This window comes from Gnatocerus cornutus, chromosome 2, assembly GCF_029298725.1.
Source record: "Gnatocerus cornutus isolate USDA-ARS CGAHR chromosome 2, icGnaCorn1.1, whole genome shotgun sequence".
Lineage (NCBI taxonomy): Eukaryota > Metazoa > Arthropoda > Insecta > Coleoptera > Tenebrionidae > Gnatocerus > Gnatocerus cornutus.
The window spans coordinates 17,828,568-17,852,701 of NC_142234.1; the positions used below are offsets into that span (position 1 = coordinate 17,828,568).

At 36.3% G+C, this 24,134-nt stretch overlaps 8 protein-coding genes and 1 pseudogene across 16 annotated transcripts; 3 read left to right on the forward strand and 6 right to left on the reverse strand.

The window, feature by feature from the left end:
- The first annotated feature begins 162 nt into the window (after nucleotides 1–162).
- Rab10 (RAS oncogene family member Rab10) lies at nucleotides 163–2,022 on the forward strand. The gene is made up of 4 exons (XM_088030668.1): nucleotides 163–396; nucleotides 588–787; nucleotides 836–925; nucleotides 976–2,022. The coding sequence occupies exons 1-4, from the start codon at nucleotides 270–272 to the stop codon at nucleotides 1,168–1,170; spliced, it is 612 nt and encodes a 203-aa protein (XP_087886794.1). The 5' UTR covers nucleotides 163–269; the 3' UTR covers nucleotides 1,171–2,022.
- A 2-nt stretch (nucleotides 2,023–2,024) lies between these two features.
- On the reverse strand, nucleotides 2,025–3,359 carry tilB (touch insensitive larva B). 2 transcript variants are annotated; one of them, XM_088030663.1, is made up of 4 exons: nucleotides 3,314–3,359; nucleotides 2,462–3,269; nucleotides 2,193–2,417; nucleotides 2,025–2,144 (listed from the first exon to the last, which is right to left on the reverse strand). In XM_088030663.1, the coding sequence occupies exons 1-4, from the start codon at nucleotides 3,321–3,323 to the stop codon at nucleotides 2,030–2,032; spliced, it is 1,158 nt and encodes a 385-aa protein (XP_087886789.1). In that variant the 5' UTR covers nucleotides 3,324–3,359; the 3' UTR covers nucleotides 2,025–2,029. The 2 variants fall into 2 exon arrangements, with proteins under 2 accessions (XP_087886789.1, XP_087886788.1); XM_088030662.1 differs by having other exon boundaries at nucleotides 2,025–2,417.
- Nucleotides 3,360–3,398: 39 nt separating this feature from the next.
- Nucleotides 3,399–8,633, reverse strand: LOC148179640 (TOM1-like protein 2). 3 transcript variants are annotated; one of them, XM_088030660.1, is made up of 9 exons: nucleotides 8,450–8,633; nucleotides 5,863–6,110; nucleotides 5,609–5,812; nucleotides 5,347–5,562; nucleotides 4,901–5,180; nucleotides 4,722–4,854; nucleotides 4,589–4,667; nucleotides 4,389–4,439; nucleotides 3,399–4,300 (listed from the first exon to the last, which is right to left on the reverse strand). In XM_088030660.1, the coding sequence occupies exons 1-9, from the start codon at nucleotides 8,511–8,513 to the stop codon at nucleotides 4,139–4,141; spliced, it is 1,437 nt and encodes a 478-aa protein (XP_087886786.1). In that variant the 5' UTR covers nucleotides 8,514–8,633; the 3' UTR covers nucleotides 3,399–4,138. The 3 variants fall into 3 exon arrangements, with proteins under 3 accessions (XP_087886786.1, XP_087886785.1, XP_087886787.1); XM_088030659.1 differs by having other exon boundaries at nucleotides 5,347–5,571; XM_088030661.1 differs by lacking the exon at nucleotides 4,389–4,439 and having other exon boundaries at nucleotides 5,347–5,571.
- Nucleotides 8,634–9,102: 469 nt separating this feature from the next.
- LOC148179641 (dynein regulatory complex subunit 3-like) lies at nucleotides 9,103–11,141 on the forward strand. 2 transcript variants are annotated; one of them, XM_088030658.1, is made up of 7 exons: nucleotides 9,103–9,259; nucleotides 9,308–9,591; nucleotides 9,636–9,808; nucleotides 9,853–10,198; nucleotides 10,244–10,639; nucleotides 10,690–10,829; nucleotides 10,876–11,141. In XM_088030658.1, exons 1-7 carry the CDS (start codon nucleotides 9,103–9,105, stop codon nucleotides 11,015–11,017), a joined length of 1,638 nt encoding a protein of 545 aa, XP_087886784.1. In that variant the 3' UTR covers nucleotides 11,018–11,141. The 2 variants fall into 2 exon arrangements, with proteins under 2 accessions (XP_087886784.1, XP_087886783.1); XM_088030657.1 differs by having other exon boundaries at nucleotides 9,103–9,591.
- On the reverse strand, nucleotides 11,046–12,469 carry LOC148179642 (enoyl-CoA delta isomerase 1, mitochondrial-like). The gene is made up of 4 exons (XM_088030666.1): nucleotides 12,114–12,469; nucleotides 11,916–12,062; nucleotides 11,520–11,867; nucleotides 11,046–11,251 (listed from the first exon to the last, which is right to left on the reverse strand). The coding sequence occupies exons 1-4, from the start codon at nucleotides 12,339–12,341 to the stop codon at nucleotides 11,132–11,134; spliced, it is 843 nt and encodes a 280-aa protein (XP_087886792.1). The 5' UTR covers nucleotides 12,342–12,469; the 3' UTR covers nucleotides 11,046–11,131.
- An 81-nt stretch (nucleotides 12,470–12,550) lies between these two features.
- On the reverse strand, nucleotides 12,551–16,570 carry Pdi (protein disulfide isomerase). The gene is made up of 4 exons (XM_088031181.1): nucleotides 16,301–16,570; nucleotides 14,288–14,485; nucleotides 13,964–14,235; nucleotides 12,551–13,911 (listed from the first exon to the last, which is right to left on the reverse strand). The coding sequence occupies exons 1-4, from the start codon at nucleotides 16,452–16,454 to the stop codon at nucleotides 13,039–13,041; spliced, it is 1,497 nt and encodes a 498-aa protein (XP_087887307.1). The 5' UTR covers nucleotides 16,455–16,570; the 3' UTR covers nucleotides 12,551–13,038.
- Nucleotides 16,571–16,620: 50 nt separating this feature from the next.
- LOC148179644 (methyltransferase-like protein 22) lies at nucleotides 16,621–20,227 on the forward strand. 3 transcript variants are annotated; one of them, XM_088031184.1, is made up of 6 exons: nucleotides 16,621–16,669; nucleotides 19,135–19,210; nucleotides 19,257–19,376; nucleotides 19,425–19,610; nucleotides 19,657–19,824; nucleotides 19,870–20,227. In XM_088031184.1, the coding sequence occupies exons 2-6, from the start codon at nucleotides 19,135–19,137 to the stop codon at nucleotides 20,193–20,195; spliced, it is 876 nt and encodes a 291-aa protein (XP_087887310.1). In that variant the 5' UTR covers nucleotides 16,621–16,669; the 3' UTR covers nucleotides 20,196–20,227. The 3 variants fall into 3 exon arrangements, with proteins under 3 accessions (XP_087887310.1, XP_087887308.1, XP_087887309.1); XM_088031182.1 differs by lacking the exon at nucleotides 16,621–16,669 and adding an exon at nucleotides 16,676–16,818; XM_088031183.1 differs by lacking the exon at nucleotides 16,621–16,669 and adding an exon at nucleotides 18,853–18,910.
- LOC148179645 (uncharacterized) lies at nucleotides 20,203–21,230 on the reverse strand (annotated as a pseudogene). Its single transcript, XR_015769687.1, has 4 exons — nucleotides 20,956–21,230; nucleotides 20,731–20,897; nucleotides 20,365–20,683; nucleotides 20,203–20,318 (listed from the first exon to the last, which is right to left on the reverse strand). The product of XR_015769687.1 is annotated as an uncharacterized LOC148179645 (transcript).
- On the reverse strand, nucleotides 21,203–24,100 carry Su(z)12 (Polycomb protein Su(z)12). 2 transcript variants are annotated; one of them, XM_088031179.1, is made up of 3 exons: nucleotides 23,900–24,100; nucleotides 23,786–23,832; nucleotides 21,203–23,741 (listed from the first exon to the last, which is right to left on the reverse strand). In XM_088031179.1, the coding sequence occupies exons 1-3, from the start codon at nucleotides 23,997–23,999 to the stop codon at nucleotides 21,855–21,857; spliced, it is 2,034 nt and encodes a 677-aa protein (XP_087887305.1). In that variant the 5' UTR covers nucleotides 24,000–24,100; the 3' UTR covers nucleotides 21,203–21,854. The 2 variants fall into 2 exon arrangements, with proteins under 2 accessions (XP_087887305.1, XP_087887306.1); XM_088031180.1 differs by having other exon boundaries at nucleotides 21,204–23,729.
- Nucleotides 24,101–24,134: the final 34 nt, after the last annotated feature.

Consider the following 24,134-nt stretch of genomic DNA (forward strand, 5'->3'; position numbering starts at 1 on the left):
TTCTCTGTAAAGAAAAATTATAAAAATATTATTGCGCATAATCAATTTAGAAATAGTTCGTAGAATCTAATTTTTATTTTTTACGTTTTAAATAACTGTTTAAGTTGTTTTTCTCTTTACAATAATGGTTTTTACATCGAATTTCTCGCTACATCGATTTGGTGATTCGATGTGGCAGGACTAGCCCGCTTTGGTGTTTTCGCAATTTTTGTGTTGTCGGTAGTGTTTGATAGTAAACGTCAAAAATTAATTAGTTGTATTGTTAAAAAATGGCTAAAAAGACATATGATTTACTATTTAAATTGCTCTTAATTGGCGATTCTGGAGTCGGGAAGACGTGTATACTATTCAGATTTTCGGATGATGCATTCACGACAACGTTTATATCAACAATAGGTAAGTTAACCTTTGCTCTGGACTTGTTTATTGTTCCTAATGCAATGGTCAGTTAACACAAAGAATAGAGTAATAACTAATAAACAATTCAATTAATCACAATTTGTAACAAAGTGTACGAAAGTTTCCGGTTTTATTTTTAACCACAGGGTGAGGTCATTACAGGCGCCAAATTCAAACCTCTTTTTCAGGTATAGATTTCAAAATAAAAACTGTGGAATTAAGAGGGAAAAAGATCAAACTTCAAATATGGGACACCGCAGGACAGGAGAGGTTCCACACAATTACAACTTCATATTATCGAGGTGCCATGGGAATAATGCTAGTTTATGATATTACTAATGAAAAAAGCTTTGAAAACATAGTGAAATGGTTAAGAAATATAGATGAGGTAACTTGGTCTATTTCAGTGGTGGTTACGTCATTTTTAATGTTCCAGCATGCTAATGAAGACGTTGAAAAAATGATCCTTGGGAATAAATGTGATATGTCTGATAAAAGAACAGTGAGCAAAGAACGAGGAGAAACAGTAAATCTAAATCAGGTGTTCAAATACGTTTAATTTCACGCTGTTTTCAGATCGCACGTGAACATGGCATTAGATTTATGGAAACTTCAGCTAAAGCTAACATAAATATAGATAAAGCCTTTAACGACCTTGCTGAAGCTATTTTAGATAAGACAGCGGGTAGAGAGCCTGGAGATCACGTTGATAGGGTACTGGTAGATAGAAAACAGCAATCGAATACTTCCAGATCTTGCTGTAACAATTAGTTTTAAGTACTTCAACGTTTTCAATCTTATGCATAAGAACTGATTTCTAATAAAAAAAGTTGTTACTCTGAACAAGATTTTTTACCATTTACAAAATTTAATACTGAAAGCTGATGGGGAAGTCAGTTCATTTGTGCTGTATGTGTCATAAACCAAAAATCTGAATGTAGGTGTAGTTTGAATCATCCACATGGCAATATGCTGCTGAAGCTTCTGATTTTTGGTTCAAATATTTTTTAATAATGTGGAATATTTTAAACAAAAATTAAAGAGGCACAAATCTTTAACTATATAATAAATGTGCTTTAATGTATGGTAAATGTCAAAATACAAATTATTTTTTAATATATTTAATATAAGCTATTTGCTTTAAATAAACTTATCCAGTGTGATGTAGATTATGAAGATGTACTTTAAATGTGAACCTGTTTCACATTTTTTATATAGAACTACATTTTGTAAAATGATATTTAGAAATTTCGCTCACACCAACATAATCATTTGAAACGAATAATAATTGATGTCTAGGGGCAATTTTCTTACGTATTTCCATTAGTATCTCAAATATAAACTTCTCAACATTATATTTATTTAGTTCATTCACATGATATTATTTTTGAGTGAACCAGAGTAACATGTCTTAGAATTAGTTTTATGTTTTTGTAACGAATTAAGTTATACAATGTAAATGTTTGCCATTACTCTCTGGTCCTCCTGTACATTCATGAGTGTCTGTGCTAATTTGTTTGACTTGTGTTATTTTATAGAAAAGTTTTGGTTTAATGTAGAAAGTCGCAATGATTTATTTACGTGTATAAAATATGCTTTTCCAAAAATAAAAGAACAATCGTATTTGTGTTTAACCATACTCCAGTGGCGGCACGTCCTCGTTATCTTGAAAAACGCGCTTATTAGCATTTTCAACTATTTTAGTTATATCCATTTTATTGTCTTCACAAACTTCCAAAAAATTCCTGCAAATAAGTGTAAATAAAAGAAAATTGTTACCACAGATAACACACTTTTTGTCAGCTTTTACCGGGGCCTTTTCGTGTTTTTTACGTATAATTGTGCACTTGGCCCTGGGCAGTTCCAAAACCAAGTGCCCCGTCGTTTGTGACCTTTTTGCAGTGCTCCTATCGACGAGAACCTCTTCGGGAAAAACTATTTGAAACACTTTCCCTTTGACAGTTATCCTCGCGTAAATTGGTTGTAAATCAACATCAATTAAATTCGTGTCCAAATACCTGTAATTCGTATTATTACCTTAAAACACTTAATAGAGGCATACTTATAAACCGCCAGATCTAGAACAAACTTTTCCGGATCTTCATCGATAAATTTAAAGTCTAATTTAGCTTGATTGATATTGAGCGGTCGCCCCGATTTGGAGAAAATTTTAACAGACTTCTCAATTTTTGACTCCTGTTTATTCAGTCCTTTTGCGTTTCGAGTCCTTCGAGAAATTTCAGTTCGAGTCTCCGGACAGTGTTCACTCGAAGACTTCCAGAAAACCTCGTCTGTAATATCAGGATCGTAACCGCTCTGAAAGCGCCTTTTTTGCGCTCTTCTGAACGAGACGTGCCCTTCTTGGGCCTTTTTGACTTGGACTTTTATTATAGAAAATTTCTGTTTGGCTTTTATTCGCTCGCTCTGCGTTATTTCGGTTCCATCCAACGATTTTAATTGCGGAAGTTTCGCTATTACAAACTGTCGATACCCATCAAAATCACAACACGGATTTCCCGTCAAAAACAGATGTCGCAAATGAATGTTGTTTACCAATGAGCCGACGCTCTCCAAATCGCCGATGAAGTTTAGAGTCAGATCGAGCTTTTCCAGAGACTCGCAGCGCTCCAAATTTTCGATTTTCTCGATGTTGTTTACAGCCAGGTTTAGATACTCCAATTTTTTGAGCTTGTTTAGGTTCTCTATTTTCGAAATTAAATTAGCTTGGAGGTACAATATTTGTATGTCTTTGCACCAGTCATTGATATGCTCGATTTTTTCCACGTCTTCTTGGTGGAGGGAGAGTTCCTCCAAAGTTCCGATGAGCCCTTCATTGTGCTCCGCTTTTCTTCGAATCAGTTCTTCAGTTACTGTTGAAAATATTAGAAAATTGAATGTGAAATGGGTTACTCACTTTTGACCATGACGGATAGGAAACTACAAAATTACGTCAATTATTGATCAAACAAACGATTGGTGACTAGGATAGAAAAGTACCGTTACATTAACACGTCGTTTATTCAAAATATACATATTAAAATCATAAATAAAATATATAACAAGTTATAAATCATATTAACTTTTGTAAATAACTAAAAATTGCCAACCTTTTTAGGGGCTGTGTGAAACTACGAACTAAACCGCGTAAAGAAATAATCAATCGAAGCAGTCAAGCTTTTGGATGCATCGCACTATTTTGCATTTGATATAGTATCCTGCGGCTTATGTTTTATACATCAATTTGATTGAAAATATTAAAATCAAATAACAAAAAGTTATTACTATACAATGGTTAAATTGAAAACAAAATCTTTGGTACACGATTATGAACATTATAAAAATGCTACCAATATGCCCTACACTCAATAAAATTCAGTGAGATTCATATTAATGGATAACAACTACACAAATATCTGCAATTTGGTAATTACAAAAACTGATTTAAATAACTGCTAAGTTATTTTATGTACAGTTGAATTTACAGTCATCACTTTACTCACTCCACTTAGAGGCGAAAAATCAAATTACAGAAATGGATAAGTTTGAAAAAAATAGAAAAGATTAAATATTTTATTTACACAGATTAAAATTGGTACTTATAAGTACGAGTGTAATGATATTTCCTTATAAATATCTAACACTAACGGTATTTATTCACTCAACTCCAACGATAAACAAAATTTCCAACCAATATAAAATAATCATCATTCTTGGAGTAATACTTACATTAAAAACTAACTTATAAAGCATACAAACTCTTTTCATCTTTCGTAGAGTTCGTAGTTCTTGTAGCCGTGCTGTTAGTGCTACCAGCTACGGTGGGCAGTTGTTCAGCAGCTGCCGCTCTTTCCGCTAAGAAGCGCTCAAATTCACTGCTCGTCACCGATTCTTCGCCCCCTGTCTGCACAAATAACCACCCATGATTTATAACTCAAACATTTTTGTTACTAACTACTGCTGCTACAAGAAATAACAAGCAAAGCACTTACTGTTTGACCAAGCCAGTGTGCCATCTCGTCAATTTCATGATCTGGTGGACTCTGCGGTAGAGGTAACACAAAAGCTATACTAAGCGGTACAGTTAAAGAAAAACAATTTAAAAAAATAAAAGTGTAGATGCAACCAAGAACGGACGTAACAGTGACAGTTGCATTTACAGTCATGCCCCCAAACAAACAAAAACACTTACTGGAAGCTTTCCTTGTGTGACTGTGCTCAAACCTCCCGGAATCTGATCAGGCTCGAGATTATCCTTGTAAGAACTGCCACTACAACAATATTTACACTGTTTGCTTTCTTGTTTTCTCAACCTGCGAGTTTACCTGGTTTTAGAATTCTCATACGACACGTTTCTCGATTGTGCAAACATGTCGAACTCGTCATCGCCTTTAGCTCCATTTTTAGCGTTCACAGTTTCGATTGTGGATAACTGATTTGAGGCACTAGTACCAGTACCTGTAACTGAATTTTAGACAGTGGCGCCGGTTATAATAAAACTTACTTAATTTGCTAAGCTGTTCGGGCAAGTCGTCGCCGAAGTCTATAAGGCTGTCTTCTTGTTGTAACGGAGGTTTTGAGGAAGGAGGAATCGCTTTGGCCAACACTGCAGAGGCCGAATGTTTCCCGCTGTCCCTGTTTTTCTCCCAGCGACTATACCGCAGAAATAAATTGTTTAAATCGTCATTAATGCGCAATAACTCCGCTGTCATCTCGTCGTTGGATAATTTACTTATTAACTCGACCAAGCGCTCTTGCATACTTTGACAAGTTACGTGCAACTCCTGAAAATGGGGACTTCTCATTTTTGCAATTAATAACAAATTAAACGTTAGTTTTAAAAAGAAACAAACAAAATCTCCGCGAAAAATAACAAAAAGTGCATGCTAGAACTTGGTTGCACCAACCAGGTGCTTATTTCCTTGTAAAACTCCTCAAGATTTTACTAACTTGTAATAACTCCAACTCATCGGGTTGTTCCTGTCCTGGTTTCATCTCACTCAACATTTCGCCCAAAACATTCATATTACTCTGGACAACATCCAGTTCTGATTGTAATTTAGCCCTTTGATCTGGGGTTAAAGATCCACTTGGACTATTAATATGAGGAGTCGGGGATGAGTGCTGGGAGACCGGTGTCTCCACCGGAATATCAGTTTCCACACTCTGAAAAACCTAAACAATAAAAAAACGCTATTCCAACAAACTTTACTCTTTGTGGAGTGTGAATTGGAGCCATCGAATCCAAATCCGTTGCCGGGAACTCGATTCCTTTAGCTAACAAATCTTGATAAACGGCAACAACTCCGGACATTTCAGGCTGACTTCTAAAAGCGTCTGCCCAAGACTGAATTAAACTTAACACTTTCTCTTGTACGGCCGTAGGTGGGTCGTTTTTAGGGCCGATTAACTTCACCTAAAGAAGGAGAGATAGAATGGGAGTTTTCACGGGGTTTTTCGATTTACCAGGTCAAGAACGAAGTCTTTGTTGCAGATTAAAACGTGGAATTTTTTACCACAGTTTTTTACACATGTTTCTAAAACTGTCAATGTGTACATAACAACTGTGTAATTTTTTCCTGCGTTTTGGGCGAGGCGTTTTCTGATGGCTTTCACCGCGTCTCTTGGACCATCTTCGGTTTCGTTTACTAGATCGCATATTTCCATGTTTAGGCCCCAGTTTTCTGACGCCAGGGTACCATCTGTGGCTTGTTCTACAAAAGATGTTTGCTGTCTTTAATTTTAAGAGAGAAAACGAAATTTCTAAAATATAGGATGGCTCTTCTCGTGATTGCATTAGGGCAAGTGAAGCGTAAAGGAAAGTATCATTATCAGATTGCATGTAACCTGAACGTTACGAAGACTCTACCACAATTCGTTGTAGAGTAGGTAACCTTCGCTGCACGCAATTTTGTAATCGATAATTTTATAGTTGCTGCATTATTTCTATTTTTCAACGTAAAAAATCGGTTACCCTAGTTCGGGAATTATCTAGTTTCTTATCTAAATATTTATGTGAAAGCGAACTATTTTTACAATTTACGATGGTAACTGTACACGGAAACATTCTTGTCTAATTAGGTGATATTGCCATGAGTTACTTCTGTCGCTAAATTAAAAACCAACAATTTTCCAGTATTTTCCACCATAAATCATTGGGCCACCGACTGGTTTCAATTGTCTCATTTTATTTATAGCCTCAATCCAACGGTTGAACTGATTAGCACAACATACCAGTTACGATTGATTAGATAAGCAGCTTTGGATTTAATTGTACTACTCTGTTGACCTTCAGGTTTGACAAATTCTTGGATTAGAAAATTACCAAAGACGTTCTTGCAGCCGATAAAAGTTTATTTGTGTGAAGATTTTAGAGAATTACTTTAATCATAATGCCAAAGCAAGTCACGAGCTTTGATTTTTAGTGGCAGAGGTCCAACACTGCGAAAACTTAATAGATTTCCATTTTGGAAAATTTTGGCAATTTTCAAAATAAATTATTTGGACGGGTTTTACAATATGATTGCAACTGTTTCGTTTTATAATTCGAAGTTGTGATGATAAAATTTTTTAATAATAAAAGTAGTAAAACAGTGCATTCTTATTATCTTATCAAGCAAGATTATAATTTATATCAATTTATGATTCCATCAAATTAGCCGATTTTTAGATTCTGTTGCATTTTGAACGTATATCGGCTTCTTGCTCGAAAACTGTCAAATCTCTCAAATATTTAGTTTTCAGTCGTCAAAATTGCTGAGGTGGTGTTAGTTACGACATGATTTTTTTCTCAAAGCTAACTGCGAATGGAAATTTAATGAATCACACGATAATAATGTACTCAATAAAGTTGAGAAAAAAAACATACATAAAACCAATAAATAAATATATCGATTTTAATGTCAGCACTCATTTGCAGATTGAGCATTTAATTCCATTAAAGAAACTACGATTTTATGAGTAAATAAAATAGGGTTTTGATATTTTTATCGAGAATTTTTCCTTCATTATTATTGAATGCATTTTTTTTTTAAACCGCAGAAATATATACACATTTTCATTCCAAAGTTCCTTTCAATCAAGAAGTTTAATTTTTGCTGATAGCTATCAATAAGTTATCAACTGAGTTATCCAAAACAAATGGAATTAACTGATTCTATTCTATTGAATGCAAATTTCTGAAACGTCGATTATCTGTTGGAATCCAATTAATGCGGCTTCAGATATTTCATGGTCACTTACTGAGTGACACATGCATGTATTTCTCATTTGTTTACTTTAGCAGGGGAGCAGTTAAAATAGAAAGTAATGAAATGCGCGTTTCTCCAGGACTGTGCTAAAAATAAAGATGAAAGCTTCCCAATATGGGCAAATTAGATTTGAGTTGTTCCAACTTCAAACATGTTTTACTCGACAAAAATAATCTTTTGTGTGATAACGTTGAATTTGTATACCTATCTTTATTTGCAGAGAATTTATATTTCTTTAAGCAGTAAAAACAGACTTTTCCAACCAAAACATGTTGAAAATCTGGAACATGACTACGCATATTTCCAAATTTTATTAACTATAACTTCCCTGGCATAACAAATTAGTTCCCTATAAATAGCTCAAATAGGTAATGGCTCTGAAATTTGCATTAAACTACTGGTTGCATTGCATAAATTTTACATGAACACTACTAAGAAAGCATGAAATGCTCCACTTCCCAGCTTATATAGATTACATCCAAAAACACGTCAAAACATAATAGCAGACCATAAACAAATATGTTTTGTACTATTTCAATTTAAAAACAACGAATGACAAACAAAAATGTAAATGTAAAACCCACACGAATTACAACTCCTAAGAAATGACGATAGAACAACAACAATTACATGATTCATTAGTCAGATCGTAATGAATCAGCTAACAAAAACTACGTAAAATGTAAAATAAACAATAAAACAGACTGTCAGCACCGGTTTTCCAATCTATTTACGTTTAACTAAATCGATTTTGATAAGACATCCCGACTGATTCAGTGTTAGAAAACTGCCATGAAACTTACCAATTCTAGACCCAACGGGAGTAGAAAACGGATTTCCACCCAAAGCATTTCCGAAAAACGACATTATTTATTTTTTAATAACAATTCTTTTGATTGCACTCTCTTGTTGTCACTTGACTTGTAATAACTGTCACTGTCACCTGTCAAAATAGAGAGTACCGAAGCGCCGACGCCACAACTGTATTCATAGAACTTTTTAAAAAAATATTTGAACTAATTCAACACGAATCACAAAGCAAGTCAGACGTGAACTGCGTGCAAGCTTTATCGAAGCATTTACATATTTATTCTTCCATAAATAATAAAGCGGTTAAAGTGTTCACCATGTTTACATGGGATTCCTGGAACGGGTTGTGCATGACCTTGAAACACGATGACGGTGATTCATTTGTATGGGGAGTGTTCAAAAAAAAATTCCGCCAGACGAGCAAACTGCTGTTCTAATCTTTAATCAATATTTTTTACATCGTTTTTGCAATCTTTTTTAAGTACTTGTGCTGTCGCGCGCAATAAAACGGAATAAATTTATTTACCGGGTCGTTACCACTGGCAATTTGAAATCTCTACTTTGGGGTTTTCACCCCTCTGCTCGGGAAATATCGCTATGACAACCCTCTAGTGCGACATCAATAAATTTCAAATCGTTTTTAAAAATGACAACTTGCAAATTAAAAGAACCAAAAGTAATAGATAACGCTCTTTTGGAAAAATGTGTAAAAGAGCAATCTCCCAAAGGCGAAGCGGGGCGATTGGCTGAAATTGAAAAGACTCCTTTGAATGAAGTGGTGCAAATCAGATTGGAATTTATGAGTAGCCCCCATGTGATGAAAAAGCCACAAACTAGAGACTTTGTTTCAGATATTTTGCGCATCGATCATTTGTGGGTGATGTCGTCTTTGACCAAGCTTAATCTAAACAACAACTTGATAGAAAAAATTGAAAATTTAGACTCACTAGTGAACTTGGTGGAGCTGAATCTTTCGTTCAATAAAATAGCGAAAATTGAGAACTTGGACGAACTCACCAAATTAGAAAAACTGAGTCTCTTTGATAATGAGATTCAGATATTGGAAAACATGGATGCCCTGATTAAATTAACAGTTTTCAGCATCGGAAGGAACAAAATCGAAGATCTCGACAATGTAGTAGATTCCTCTTGAGGTTCTTTGTACAGTTACTTTCGTAGGTACTTTACTTGCGCCTATTTCCCACCCTCAAATCCTTAAACATGGTTGGAAACCCCTGTGCCGAAATCGAAGATTTTCGTCTTTTTGTAGCAACTTTTCTCCCCCAAGTCGTTTATTACGAATACAAACTAATATACGATCTGGAGCGAGAACTCGGACAGGAAACTTTCGGGTGAGCCTTAAACCTCCAAACTCAACACGACCACCTCTTTGCAGATTAAAACTGCGAACTCTCATGGAAAGTGAAGAAAAAGAAAGAGAAGTGAGGGAAGAACGGGAGAAGGAAATCGCGGATGCTGAACTCCACGCTTCTAGTTTTGTGGAATACTTAAACACTCATCATCTCTTTGATAGCTTGTTTGCGAATGATACCGATGGAAAGAACATGTTACTTCTAGAGGATGCGAAAGAGTTTTATGACGAGTACGAACAAGCCTTCATGGCTCTGAGCATGCAGATTTTCCAAAACGGACAAGTGCAGTATAAACTAAGAAAAACTGAACACGACCAGTTCTTGAAATGTGTTGAAGACGCCAAAGGCGAGAATCAGCTCTCTAGTATTGTAAGAAATCTTCATTAAAACGGACAAAATCACCGTTCTTTGTAGGAACACATGGAAATATTCTTGGAGAAGAAAGCTGTGGTTTTCCACAAAATCAAAACTCTGCAAAGCATGTTAAACGACAACGAAATAACTTACGATGACTTTATTGATACTGTGGATGTTCAGTTCGACCGTTTTGATAAGATGCTGCATGAGGTCTGGAAAGCACTCATGAAACTTGAACTGGAACTATACGAACAACTTGACGAAGTCAATCAAACGTTTGAACAAAGCATGTCGGAGCTTGTTAATAATTTCATTGAGTCTTCACAAGCTTTCTTCAGTCAAATCCGTGAATTAGAAGTCAGTTATTCCGAAAATATTGGTGATCTTGCTTTGAAAGTCCATACGCATGTCAACATGGGTGACGAAGTTGATATACCTCCAGTGCTTGAATCGGTAAAGTCTCTCTCGTTACATAAATTGACTTTTTATTTATTTATGAACAGATTATTAAAGATAAAGATGCTTTACATAATTCATTGGCCACAAGTCATGACATGCATATGCAAATGATCGACGGAAGAGAGGACCTTTTGATTAACAATGCAAAGGGTTGGTTGGATGAACTGATTTATGATTTAACAGAGTATGTATCAAGTTTTACAAACTTTTGTTTATCGGATCATTTGTAGGCACGAGATAAAAAGAAACAGGGGCAAAATTCTGGAAATTAATCATTTTCTTGATATCCAAAGGGAAGAGTTTGAGGAATTGAATAGTGAATATGCAACAGTGGAAAGCGATGAGGGGGATGGTAACCCGGAAAATGCCTGAATATATGCTGGTAATTAAGGTTTTACAGTTTTAAAAATGCATTATATTCTTTATTTTCTAGAAATATAGTATAAAAATGTTGAACATTATGGGGACATTTTTTTTTATAAAAGATTATTTACTTTGTTTTTGTTTTAATGCTTCCAAATACATTTCAAGAGCGGCTTGGAGCTGAGGTGCGGTGATTGTAGCCTCCAATGTTTGCAGTTCTTTTTCCTTATTTTTTACGAGGTTCTGAAATAAGACAGGTAATATAAAAATTTGCCGCAAATCGGAAATAATAATCAAATAAAGAATTACCGAATTCCAAAAAATAAGCTCAAAACCACATATCCGACATTTTTTACTTTTTTTGTCCCGTTTATGATTGCTGTTTAAATTTGCCACCAAAACGTTTGGCATTTTGACTTTTAACTTAACCTAGGATTGTCAATTTTGACGTTTGCTATCCTGTCATCACTAAATTTTATAATTAAAAAAAAGGAATTTTCTTAGCACTGACCTGAATATCGGCCCCCCTTAAGGACTGTTTGGTCATTGCCCTCGCAAACGGCGGAATCCTTGCAAATCTCTTCAGATACTTTTCTGCCTTCTGAATACCTTCATCTTTGCTTGAAGCAACTTCATCTATCAGCCCTATTTTTAAGGCTTCCTCAGTTTTGAATAAGTTTCCTGTAATCAAAGCAAGTTCAGTCTGTCTATCCCCTATGGCATTCCTCATTGATGCTGAAAACCAGGCTGGAGCCACCAGTCCAAGTTGTGTTTCATTGAGCCCAATTGTAAAGTTATTCAACATTATCCTGTATTCACAGGACAGGGATAATAAGCAGCCCCCTGCTGGGGCATGACCCTAAATCAAAACTGAATTCAGAGATTGCAGAATATTAATTTAGCTTACATTAATGACTGCAACTGTTGGAAATGAACTACCATATAAACTGATCCAAGTTTGTTGTAAAGTTGACCAGAATTGTCTAAAACGGTCTATTTTAGGTTTGTACATTTCCATAATGTCCAAACCAGCGCTAAAAACGCTGTTAGAGCTCTAAAATTTCACGTTTAATATTTGCCAGGAAACTTAAACAACTGCTCTTACTGATGTAAGGATCAAACCTCTACATTTACTCTTCTCTAGTTCTTGCAAAGTGTTTGATAATTCAGTCAAGAGCTCCAAGTTCAGGCTGTTTACTGGGGGCCTTTGGAGTGTTGCCGTTGTTATTCCAGTCTTTTCATTGAGGCTGATGTTAATTAAGGGGGCACTTGATGAGTAGTTCCTGAGAGAATTGGAAAGACACGCGAGGCTACGTACAGTTCTTAAAGCCATTTTGGTAGGTTTTACTAATTGGCTGCGAAAACTGTTGTTCTGAAACTTATTTTTAAAACTTTGGACTCTTGAGCGACGTGTAAACTCTTGGCAATCATGCGCAATGTTGTAATTTGTGTCTCGATCAGCTGAGATACGAACTTTGTACTATTTTTTCTCATTAAATTAATTTCAAAGATTGGGTAGATGATGTTTAAAGAGAAAAACAATTACATGTAATTTCATTTAATTGTTTCAGCTTTGCCTTACAATAATTCACAAAAAAATATCTCTTAGTTACACTTCTTTTAATGTTAAAAAATACACATTCACGCAACACACACAACAACAAATCTGCCATTTGTGCTTTACCTTTGATCTAAACGACTACAAAATTATCAATAGAAAAATATCGTACGAAAATCCATTTGAAAATAAATACATATAGTTGAAACTAAAATATACAAAACCTACTGAAGAGAGTATAGAAAAAGGAATGTTAATAAAGATTGCACCTTAATGCTAGGCAGATATCAATTTCACAACCAGTCTCACAAGCCCTCCTTAAATGGAGGTACAATTAAAAAAATATTTTAGGAAGTTCAAATAGGTACTACAAACTGAGAGCCGAAAATAGTCGCCGTAAATTTTGATATACAAAATTGGTAAAAATGATAATTTAGACATCACGTTAGTAACAAAACTAAGTACCTAAAATTTATAACTCGTCTTTTCTAGGAGAGTCATCATCTTCTGTCTCCTCTTCAACAGGTTCATCTACGCCAGCACCGTCAATGCCGCCGGATTCGATGAACTTCGTCAAACCTTCATATGTTCTTGGACCATTATATTCTATAACATTATTATCACCTTTGGGATACAATTTCAAAGTAGGGAAGCTCGTAATTTTCGTATGTTCCAACTCATTAGCAGTAGCATCGATCTTGGCAATAACAACATTCTTGTCGTCTTTAAAGTGTTCTCCAACTTTGTCGTAAATTGGAACCAACTGTTTGCAATGACCACACCAAGGAGCGTAAAACTCGACCAACACATCCTTTTCCTTATCAAACACAACGCTGTCGAAATTGCTAGCCACCAAAACTTTAACAGCTTCTTTATCCCAATCTTCTGGAAGATCTTGACTGAGCAAATGTTGCTTGAGTTTTCCAGCGAGGAAATCTTCAACGAACGATTTAATACTATCAGCGGACAAGTCGTTTGATTCCGGCTTGTATTTAGCCATATCTTCTTCGAGTTTGATGAGACGAGCAGCCGGAACTTCCTCTTTCTTCATTCCGAAGAATTCAAGGATCCTCTGATGATCTTCTTCGGCGGCATCGATGGTGACAAACAGAACTTGTTCTTTAAACGGTTTCGCTACAGATCGCGCAGCATCTGAGACTGCCTGGAAGTGATCTTCACCCTTGTTCAAGAAAAGAAGGAGATGACTCTTGATCTCTCCACCGAAGATTTTCTGAGCGGTTTCGTGGTTGAATTCCACGATGAGCGGTAGAGAATTCGCTGTAACGAATTTCTTGATATCTTTCTCGGTGGCTTCTCCTTCGAAAAGTACTTTTCCTTCATCGAACTGCAAGAATAGAGAGTTAGATCGTTGTTGAAAGAAACACGCATTAAGTTACCTTCTTGAATAGAACAATGGAACCACACTCGGCTTCATATTCTTTGTACACAGCATCATCAGAGGTGATTGCGAAGGGATAGTCGTCGATGGAACCAGCCGCAGCTAAGAACGCCTTGGCTTTGTCGGTGGTCTGATCCTTGAAGAATCCGATGACGGCAACATTGCTGGCGTCAATGAATTCTTTAGCTTCTTCAACAGTCTTCAGTTCCTTCGCTGGTGGACCTGTTTTCTTCAAAAGCCAAGATACGATGTCATCAGCTTGTCTCCCACCTAAAGTAGGAACGTTAGTATTTACTTCCTTAACACAATGAGGTGGATTTACCATTGTAGTCCATGGGACTTCCATTTCTGAAGAATTTGAGGGTGGGGTAACCTCTGACTTGGTGTTCTTCAGCAAGATCTGTTTCTTCCGTTGCGTCCACTTTGGCCAGTTTGATGGTGGATTCTTGCTCGGAAAGAGCTTTTGCGGCTTTGGCGTATTCCGGCGCTAGGGCTTTGCAGTGTCCGCACCATGGTGCATCTGAAAGAGTTTTTCATTGAAAAGGCGAAGAACTTCATTTATGGTGATTTTATTAATTATTGTCCAACAGTAAAAATTAGTTAACTACATTTCTAGATAATATCGGTGGAGAATGTGGCAATTTCTGATAAGAAAAAAATGTCTAATAAACCTGTCCACCTAATTATATTATTTACATCGTCCATTTCAAGGGTAAACATGAATTCGTTGTTTTATATGTTTTTATGATTTCCGGAACTGCAATTCGATTGAAACACATAAAATGTGTAAAAAACGTGTGGGTCTATGCAAAGCATCTTATAAAAAATTGATGGAAATGAGTCGAACTCTCCCAAAATAGCTGGCAAATCCGGAATTGTTTAGTTTAGAATATAAAGGTGTTGTATGATGTAGAACTACCAGACTGGAGCAGATGTCTGGATCTGCTTCGTTGATTATACACACCAAAGTATGCATTGAATGTGGGATATATTCCCTCAGGAGTTTTCGTTCGTCAAATATTGAATTGTTGGAGATTACAACTGTTTTCTCGTCCACAAAACGTATCTAGTACTCAACAGCGTAATTTAAACGGCATGTAGGCAGCTGTAAATCACAAAATAAACTGCACTTTGTTGTTGTAAAGTTCAATCCGGTGTGAAATAGGATCAACTTAACACATGATTCCAAAATTTGTGCGATAAGCTCAGCCACGATTACACATGTTTGGCCATTTTTCATTTAAACAATTAAATAGATTGAAAGATTGGAAGTCAATAAGATTCCAAACAAAAAAACTTGTCGCGTTATCTTATCAGTAGCACATATCGGTCAAATTCACGATAAAAAAAATCTCTGAATGTTATTTTTAGATTCTCTTAACGTGGCGTGTGTCCCATGGCAACGTACTCAAGCATTAATGCAGTTTTCGTTTATTCGCTTTTTTTCATCTTAGGAAATCTCTGAATACCTTAAATCGTTGTTTGTGATCATTTGAGTTTATTTATAGTCTTCTTTGTTGAAGTAAAGTATAAATACACTGCTTGTTTACGGAATAAATGTAAAAAAAAATTGAAGGAACAAACACATTTCAATTTCCCGCCTTAGATTTTTGGGGTAAAAAGTAAAAACCCTTTATACATAACAATTCGTCTTTGATTTAACGTCAACTAAACAGGCAGGTTAACCTTAAAATTCCTTAACGAAATGACTCATATTCCATCTTTCACTTTACAAATGTAAAACTCATCTGTCATAGTCTACGTCATACCGCGATTTTACAGTTCGTGAAGTTGCATCGCCCTGTGACACAAACAACCATGAAGATAGTCACGAATTATCACCCTTTTAGCAGTCCCCACGCAAAAACCTGCTAAAAAGGATCCGCATTGTGCAAATTGCATTAATTTCATTTTTTTACAATTCAATTGAGCTGGAACAATCATTAATTGAAAACAGCCTACCAGCATGAAGCGTCTTGCATTTTCGGACATTTTAATTATGATTATGAATATTAATATACAGCTAGTGGGATAAGTTGCCGGCATCCTAATGAATGAAGAACCGTCGTGTCTTGAACTGTTCACACGTAGTTGTGCACGCGGCAACCGGGCGTAAAAAGGGTTGTTGACCTTAAGTACATCAAAGTACGGTTTTAATGAAAAACAGGATTATCAGCGTGCACTTTTTACTGAGAAAAACTTGTTCGGGAGCGATAAAAAAAAAATTAATACGGTCCCCATAGCCAAACGTCACTGGAATTGAAGTAATGAAGTGAATACTCTCCATCGTGACTTTCCTCCGGGTCAAATGTTACTTTTTTACATGGATACTTACAAAATTCAACGAGAACGAATTCATTGTCGGTGACTGCCTGTTTGAAATTGGCTTTCGTCAAAACCAAGACACCATCTTCTGATTTAATTTCTTCACCGGCGAACACAATTGATGCAGTGCTTGCAATTAAACAAAAAGCCGAAAGAAGATTCATGTTAATTTTCTGTGCAACTCACTCCCTAAATCACGAACGTCGACTGCTCGACCAACATGAAATAAGAGGCGGATAGCGATGACAGCACAACGTGGCACAAATCGTGGGGAGATCTGATTGGTCAACAAAATGACGTTTCATGTTTGTGACATTTCTGACATTTGTGACGTTTCTGTGTACGAAATCAAAAATAATACCGGAGTTTATCCTTGGATGTAAGGAGTGCTTTTATGTAATGATCAAATTAGAATTTCCTGTTCATTTCCACGATAAACCCACCACGGTTCCCTGTGAGTTGGTGCCGGGCTGACGAGGGAGTATTGATTGGGTTAAAAATATGCCCTGAGTTGCTCACACGTGGAAGGTTAGTTTCAAGTTTTGATTTGGATTGATAACTGTTGCCACCTTTTCATGTAAATATTAATTTCAAATCGATTTGGGTAATTTCCCTCATATTTTCTTTAAAATTACTCGCAGTTTTATTGTAGAATGAGGGACCGAGACATGTTTCACGATTCCTGCTTTAATTTGTTTGCTTTATAACTAATTCAGCATTTTACTAATTGAATTACATCTAAATAATGAACCCCTTCGTTGGTACAATTTTTTTCACAATTGTGCAATAAGACGCAACTTTCATTTTAGAATTTATTTTCAAATCGTCTTGATTTATGTTTCCTGTAATTGTGTCAGAAGTTGAAAGGGTACTTCTTCTTCTGACTGATACGACACAGATGTAAGCTTTGGCAATTGTAGGAATACTAAGATTTAATGAACAAAACATCACTCCAACTTTCACATGAGAGTTGGCACGTAAGAACATCATTGTTTATTTCGAAGTGGCACTTTCAAATCGTCTTTTTGTGATTATTTTAAGGTGCGACCTGAAAGATTGACAGAATTTATCTTACAATATGTTTTCTCTTGTTATTATTATACGAATATTCATAAAAATACAGCAAATAAAATATGAAAAAAAAAGCGATAAACACATCGATCCCTTTTATTGTTACCATAAAAATTGCAACGGAGACAACTTTGCACTTTATCCGACTTTTAGGGGAAATAATTCAAAAATTGAGAAAACAAATTACCGGCAGTGCGTTAATTATTATTTGTATTACTTTCGTGTCGTTGACTATTTCCCACTTTTCCTCCGATTTCCTTTAAGTTAATGTATTCATCGTGTTTCTAATCGGCCAGTAATGCAACACTGTCGTAATAGAACGATTTTATTCTAACATAAAGAAATATTTCTTTGTATACATAAAAATCCTATTTAGAATATTGATACAGTTCAAATAACATGTGTAGTCACGCACAAGTGATTTTATGCAGAAAAGTCAACAATGAAAATCAATAAAGTGACTACTTCTGGGTACGAGTGCAATTAGATTGCAATTTGATGTTATCGGAGGGGCGGATTATTCTATCATAAAAACACGTGAATGGCTTAGACGGTTTTTTAGAAGCAAATAATACTTTTATATCCGATTGTATAATAATCTGTTTTACGGTATAGTTTAGCGTCCATAAAGTGGTTCTTTATGGACGGCACCCGTAATGATAAAGTAAACGGCCGCTCGTCAGTGTCAAATAATTATAGATATGTAAATGATTGTCAAAATACAATTTAAGCTCCGTTGTAAATTTCTTTTCACAAGTTTCGATGCTAAATCTTATTATTCAGAAAATTGTCTTCACTACAGTCGAAGATAAACCTTTGTATGTAATTCATACATAATTAAGCTTTGTAGACTTGCCCTATTTATCGGCTTTACTCTAGGGCTCGGCCACAAAGATCTAAATTATGTACTTATTACATAAGTAGTTATTAAAAAAATTATCGCGATAAACTCGCACATATTTAAATTTTATTTAAATGCATATTTATTCAATAAGCGATAACTGTATCCTACTCTAATAATATAATATCCAGACACTTCCGGTTTTACCATAAACAGTGAATGACTTTTTGCATATCGTAATCCGACCTACGTGGCAATTTCTTACAGACGACAGTATGCGTGGTGGCTCTTATATTTACACATTTTCCGCTTATCAGTGAAAATTGATATAAGTTAGCCTACAGAATTTCTAAATCTAATTATAGAAGCAAATTCCTAATTTGTGACCCGACTAAGTTAAGAATGCACTCACAAGTCTTCCTAATCTTTGGGACAGATTGGTGCAAATGAAGGGGTTATCTCTTCGATATGCCACGCACGATTTTTAAATAAACTAATAATTACAAATGATCTGTGATTTAATAATCTAATTGGAGATTACATCATTTTTATTATGATGTGGTTCCACCTCTAATTAAAAGCATCATGTTTTTTTCGATATTTTGGGAACATGATTTGGCAGCTAAACATCATTAATTTAGTGTCTTTTTGTTGGCAAAAGCAATGAAAGTAAGTTAGTATTTTGTCAAAGCGGGATCGATAACGAAGGTAGTTAATTTCTCCTTAAAATACGTGTTAAAAGCTCCAAAATTATTGCTGTCAGGCGAGCGCATTTTCATTTCAATTAATAACCACATGTTTTCATTTTGGCGACTACTCTAAATTTAGGTCGTCCCCATTTGAACAAGAATGGATGGTCGGTTCTTTCTCAAGAAAATTATTTTTCATCGCTTTTTTGAAGAAAAATACATTCGTTTTTTTTCGATTTATAGATGGATGAAGTGTCGTCCGAACTCTACGAAGAACACAACTATGAGTCCACTTCAAAACCCATGATCGACAAAAAAAGTAAGTCCCTGCAAACCACCCCATAATCTAACCCATGTAATTACAGATGTGGTCTCAAAATTCAAGTTCAGACTCCCACCCCCGCCCCCAAAAACAGACTCAGATGGCGATTTAATAGTAACGAGAAAGAAAAAATCCGCAGAGAAATTAGCCGTAGTGGAAATCGGTGAGACGAGTTTTCTTTGACTAGTCCCTACTTTATAACTTTCTCCAGAGCACAGCAAAAGCACAGTATTAGACCTAGTGGGATTACAGATATGGCGAGGAGGCCTTTTGTTGGCAGACTGGCTCCTGCATAATGCAGCAACTTTTAAAGAAAACCATTATGTACTCGAGCTCGGATCCGGAGTGGGTCTGACCAGCATAGTAGCAGGGATGTTCACCCCCGTTTTTTGCACTGGTAGATTTTATTCTTCAATAAAACACCCTCTGAATATCAATTCTAGATATAAATAAAGGAGGGTTACTGAAATTGATCAAAGGTAACATTCTGCGGAACGCACACCTGACGAAACATCCCATTAAGGTGTTGGAATTGGACTTCTTAGCACAAGTGATTCCCCGGGAAATTGTTAATTGCATTGAGAAAACTCCGATTGTGATCGCCGCTGATGGTAAGTTTCAAGCTCTGATTCAACAATATTCAGTATTATTTTCAGTTGTTTACGATGACGTTATCACTGAGGCCTTTGTACGGACCGTGGGCCACATTCTATCGAAACCTCCTAAAAGATCCGTTTATGTGGCTTTAGAAAAACGCTTCGTTTTCACCTTTGCTGAGTGTGACGCTGTTGCCCCCTGCTATGAGTTCTTTGTTCAGTGCCTCCGAGACCTGGAAAACGTCGAAATGGAGGAAGTTCCCCTCGACTTTCCACAGTATTTCCAGTATGAAAGAGTCAAAGAGTTGGTTTTATGGAAAATAACTTCGATGTTCGACGAAGACAATAAAACGGGGAAAGAAGTAGTGGACACAACTGTTGAATAGTTTTATTTTAAAATAAATATAAATTATCAATTTGTTGCCCTTTGCTCATTAGATGTTCCTTCCTCATTTCTTTGTTGCGCAACTGCTGCTCCTGTTCTTTTTTAAGCGGCTCCATCGACTCGCCTAGAAGTCTTTTTATAGTGGGAATGGGTGAAAGTGATGACCTTACAAAGGATATCTTCTCCGTTGAAATATAAAACCGTAACTTGATTCGTGAATTTGATAGACTTCGTATTTTTAGCGTAGTATTTGTAAGTACCAGCGAAATCTTCGGGGGGCTCCGGACAGTATTCCATTACCAACGGGAGCTCATCTTCTGGAGTCGTTTTCTATGGAATGATAAGAAAGTAATGTTTAAGCGGTGACGATCTTACATCCAGTCCAGGCTCTTCTAATGTCGACTTGAGGAAACTTGTACTGGGCCTGTCGTTACCACCTTCACTATTTATGGTTAACATTTTAAATTTTTTAGCCAGGCAGGTTTCTAGCTAAGTTGCAAATTGAACTGAAATTTTCGCAGTGGCAACTTACTTACCTCTGCCACGCCGTCATTAACTGACTCGGTTTCGTAATTTACTGGGTTTGTTAAAATGTTTAATCTTCGTCCTTTGCGTAGATTGTCTTCAGATTTTGCGTTTGGTTTGATATGTTTATCGCTAGTTTTACTGGTTTCTAACTTTACCGATTTCACTTGAAGCACTTCTGAATTTTGAAAGTGACATTAAAAAAGTGGACTTATCTGTATGACATGATATCTCACCAGAAGTATTCGCGAATTTATGTTTTTTACCATTCTTCTTGCTTCTGTTACCAGACATTTTGAATTTTTATTCCTAATGTCAAAAGAAGGGAATTTTGACACGCTTTTGAAGTCAAGGAGTTTGATACATTTTACTGTCTGTTGGGTACAGAAACGGTTAGAAAAGGTTCTTACCTGGGTAGGTCTAACAATGATCCCAAACGGTTTGTCACGTTTCTTTAATAAACTAAAATATCTCGAAAGAAAACAATATAAATAAAAAAGTAAATAACTTACAATATATTAAAAAACTACAAAGTTGAAATTGAACACTTACAGTATATACAACTAAGAAAATAATTAAAATAAAAAATAAATGACATCAATAAAATGCTTCAATTGAAAATTTATACAACTAGCTGGTGGGCGACCGAATAGTAAAATTACTTAAGTTTTGTTCTTGCAAAAAAGCAAGAACTGATATTTGGGATAATTAACCCTGTTGGATTATAAAATTCGCTAACACGAAATAGACGACCGCAATTGATTCTAGGACCACGCTAAAAATTATTTAAGATGAGTAAAAAGTCTAGATTAATTGCCGTCAACTATTACAAAATAATTAGTTAAAAAAGATAAAAATCAATTGAATAAGGTTACAAAATTATTTGACTAGAAGGCCAATTTGATAAGGCAGTGAATTATTTGAAAAAAATTGCAAATCTAGGCTACAGAAAGCTGTTGATAAAGAAAATGCAAACTAAAATTATGTAGGTTTACGGAGTCAATATAATAATTTATTCCGAAATAGCCACGAACTATTTCACGTTGATTATTTTACAGTCTTGCTATACAAAATTTCTGATTATGGATAAAACAGAAAGATCGAATCATATCACACGTGTAATACCGTTAAATAACTAGCTAGCGCTATTTTTTTGGTCTTTGTTTAAGGACAAGGAAATGCGCTTCCTGCTGGTTTCCCCACCGACAGACTTTCTCCTAATCGGAGTCTCTGAAGGAGTAGGAGTTCCTTTCCTTCTTTGCATTCCGACAATGGCAGTTTTTCTTCCCGTACTTTTGCTTGTACTTGGTTTATCACTACATTGAACACCATTTTTTGACCAGTTGTCGATTTGGGCTTCTCTGGACTCCTTGAGAACGTTACGTATAGCCCCCGTTTCGCCAGCCATTTCTTGGAGTTTTTGGATCGTAGTATATAGACAAACCGCACTTACCAAGCCGAAATCGAACAAGCTCCCCATGTGCAAAACGAAATTTTTGTACAAATTCTTCAGCAGCAACTCTTTTCCTTTATGTTGGACAAACATCTGACAAGCGAGTGGTATTTGGCAGTCTCCGACAAAACCGCATTTCATCACGTGCAAATTCCACATTTTCATCAACTCCTTTTCGCCTTCGTTGACGTCGGTGAATTCGTCGATCATCATCATGGTTTTGTTACGTAGCCACTCGGGATCGTTTTCACCCTCGGAATCCACATCCATTTCTTTGGGATAAATCGGCAAGCAAGTCGTTGTGTGGTGGTAGAGACGGTTGTGTCCAGTAATGAACGGTCTTTGACCGTCATATTCGCAGTCGTCTAGCTCCAGAAATTCGGATAGGCTGGGTTTGGCACGTTTTGGATGGCACACCAAAATGTGTGTGACTGAAGCTCGGCGAACGGGGCCATTTCGGGAAAAAGCACAAACTGTAGGTTGGGAAATCAAATCATGTGGCGATCCGGTGTAAGACCCATCGTACAGCTCGTTGATCGCCACATCAATTCGAGCACCTACAGAGATGGGAACATAAGTAAAAGTGAACCGAGAATGACACAGCTTCAAGTGTTTGAGCAAAGTGTACAACTGATCGGAATTAATGCTGCACCACGGGCAGTGCAAGTCTTCGCAAGCTTCGGTTTGTTGTCGGGAGTTGTTGTTGTACACAAACTGATAGACTATTTGAATTTTTTCTTTATTGTCGTTATTGTTGGTAAGCGGGATATTTTCTTTGTTTTCGCTCAGTGGATAGAGTTTGGGGCGATCGACGACTTTTGCGCAGGCATTCGGAGACCAATTCAGTTTGAATTTTAACATTGCACCCCCTTTCAACATAAAGTTAATATTGCCGCAGGTGTCCATGATATCGTTGCCGTTCTCCCAACTCGAGTGTTTTTTCGGAGAAGATTTTGTAAGCGAGGTAAAGTCCTGAAGGACAACGTCATAATCACCGTCGGCCAAGTAGCACCGGTTGTACTTGTCATAAACGATAAGCTCAGCGCCGTAAAGTTTGTCATTTGCGTCGGCGTTCCCGTTCGATTTTCGCTTTTTTAACGCGGGTTCGTCCTCCTCGGAGTTGCCCTTTTCTGGAAGAATTTTTACGCGAAACAGGAATATATAGGATTTCGCCAAAGGCCCGTGCGAAGGGTTGAAGGACTCTGTTGAGATACTTATGGTGGTGGCTGTTTGTGGTAACTGCTGTTCATCAGGATTTACAGGGATTTCAGCAGTTCCAAGGGAGATTTGCATACTTGGAGCTGAGCTATCCTTACGTTTCTTATGACTTATTTTAAGAAGTACAGTTTCTACCTGAGCAGTTTGAGCACTATTGTCAAGACTCTTATCATTGAATCCTAAGAATGTAATATTAATAAAGCCTGGTTGGATTGTGGAATGGTCCTGTCTGGATGTGACTTTCTCCAATATGGAATCAACTTTGAAATTCTGGCGTGACTTGTGACTTCGAGACATCCGATATCGCATGTACGTGAGAGTTCGATTTAAAAAAATTGGCTGCAAGTTAACCTTATTTCAAAAATATGTTTTGTTAATTGAACATTTGTACTTACAGAACACATGTTCCTCGTTCTCAAGTACCGGTAAATTTGGGTGGGTTCTGTGAAGAATAATGTTTATGTTTAATCTTTGATTTGCCAGTGTGAGGTCAAATAACTTGCACTTACTTTCAAATGCTTGGAGAAATAACTCATGGTCTGCCTGGATGTGATCGATTCTTGGATTCTTCGAGGAGTCTATGTCTTTGTCACGTTTCTTGGGGGGCATTTTAATTTATTTAATATTAATAAATAACAGTTAACCCGCGAAAACAACGGTGAGTTTGGCGTTCCTATTTGTACTGTAAAATTTTGGCAGTTTTGACAGGTGGGCATGGTTGCCAACAGAAGTTCGTTTGAACTT

Excerpts from the sequence above, each read along its gene's own strand:
- Pdi (XM_088031181.1), bottom strand. The coding sequence starts at position 16,454 with ATGAATCTTCTTTCGGCTTTTTGTTTAATTGCAAGCACTGCATCAATT. Across the intron at positions 14,486-16,300 it reads ATTCGTTCTCGTTGAATTTT|ATGCACCATGGTGCGGACAC; the intron begins GTAAGTATCCAT and ends AAACTCTTTCAG. Across the intron at positions 14,236-14,287 it reads AAGTCCCATGGACTACAATG|GTGGGAGACAAGCTGATGAC; the intron begins GTAAATCCACCT and ends TTCCTACTTTAG.
- LOC148179641 (XM_088030657.1), top strand. The coding sequence starts at position 9,103 with ATGACAACTTGCAAATTAAAAGAACCAAAAGTAATAGATAACGCTCTT. Across the intron at positions 9,809-9,852 it reads CTCGGACAGGAAACTTTCGG|ATTAAAACTGCGAACTCTCA; the intron begins GTGAGCCTTAAA and ends ACCTCTTTGCAG. Across the intron at positions 10,199-10,243 it reads AGAATCAGCTCTCTAGTATT|GAACACATGGAAATATTCTT; the intron begins GTAAGAAATCTT and ends CGTTCTTTGTAG.
- LOC148179640 (XM_088030659.1), bottom strand. The coding sequence starts at position 8,513 with ATGTCGTTTTTCGGAAATGCTTTGGGTGGAAATCCGTTTTCTACTCCC. Across the intron at positions 6,111-8,449 it reads TCCCGTTGGGTCTAGAATTG|AACAAGCCACAGATGGTACC; the intron begins GTAAGTTTCATG and ends CATCTTTTGTAG. Across the intron at positions 5,813-5,862 it reads AAGACTTCGTTCTTGACCTG|GTGAAGTTAATCGGCCCTAA; the intron begins GTAAATCGAAAA and ends CTCCTTCTTTAG.
- tilB (XM_088030662.1), bottom strand. Across the intron at positions 2,418-2,461 it reads CTAGATCTGGCGGTTTATAA|GTATTTGGACACGAATTTAA; the intron begins GTATGCCTCTAT and ends TACGAATTACAG.
- Rab10 (XM_088030668.1), top strand. The coding sequence starts at position 270 with ATGGCTAAAAAGACATATGATTTACTATTTAAATTGCTCTTAATTGGC. Across the intron at positions 397-587 it reads AACGTTTATATCAACAATAG|GTATAGATTTCAAAATAAAA; the intron begins GTAAGTTAACCT and ends CCTCTTTTTCAG. Across the intron at positions 926-975 it reads GCAAAGAACGAGGAGAAACA|ATCGCACGTGAACATGGCAT; the intron begins GTAAATCTAAAT and ends CGCTGTTTTCAG.
- LOC148179644 (XM_088031184.1), top strand. The coding sequence starts at position 19,135 with ATGGATGAAGTGTCGTCCGAACTCTACGAAGAACACAACTATGAGTCC. Across the intron at positions 19,211-19,256 it reads ACCCATGATCGACAAAAAAA|ATGTGGTCTCAAAATTCAAG; the intron begins GTAAGTCCCTGC and ends ATGTAATTACAG. Across the intron at positions 19,611-19,656 it reads CACCCCCGTTTTTTGCACTG|ATATAAATAAAGGAGGGTTA; the intron begins GTAGATTTTATT and ends TATCAATTCTAG.
- LOC148179642 (XM_088030666.1), bottom strand. The coding sequence starts at position 12,341 with ATGGCTTTAAGAACTGTACGTAGCCTCGCGTGTCTTTCCAATTCTCTC. Across the intron at positions 12,063-12,113 it reads GAGGTTTGATCCTTACATCA|AGCTCTAACAGCGTTTTTAG; the intron begins GTAAGAGCAGTT and ends GTGAAATTTTAG. Across the intron at positions 11,868-11,915 it reads CAACAGTTGCAGTCATTAAT|GGTCATGCCCCAGCAGGGGG; the intron begins GTAAGCTAAATT and ends GTTTTGATTTAG.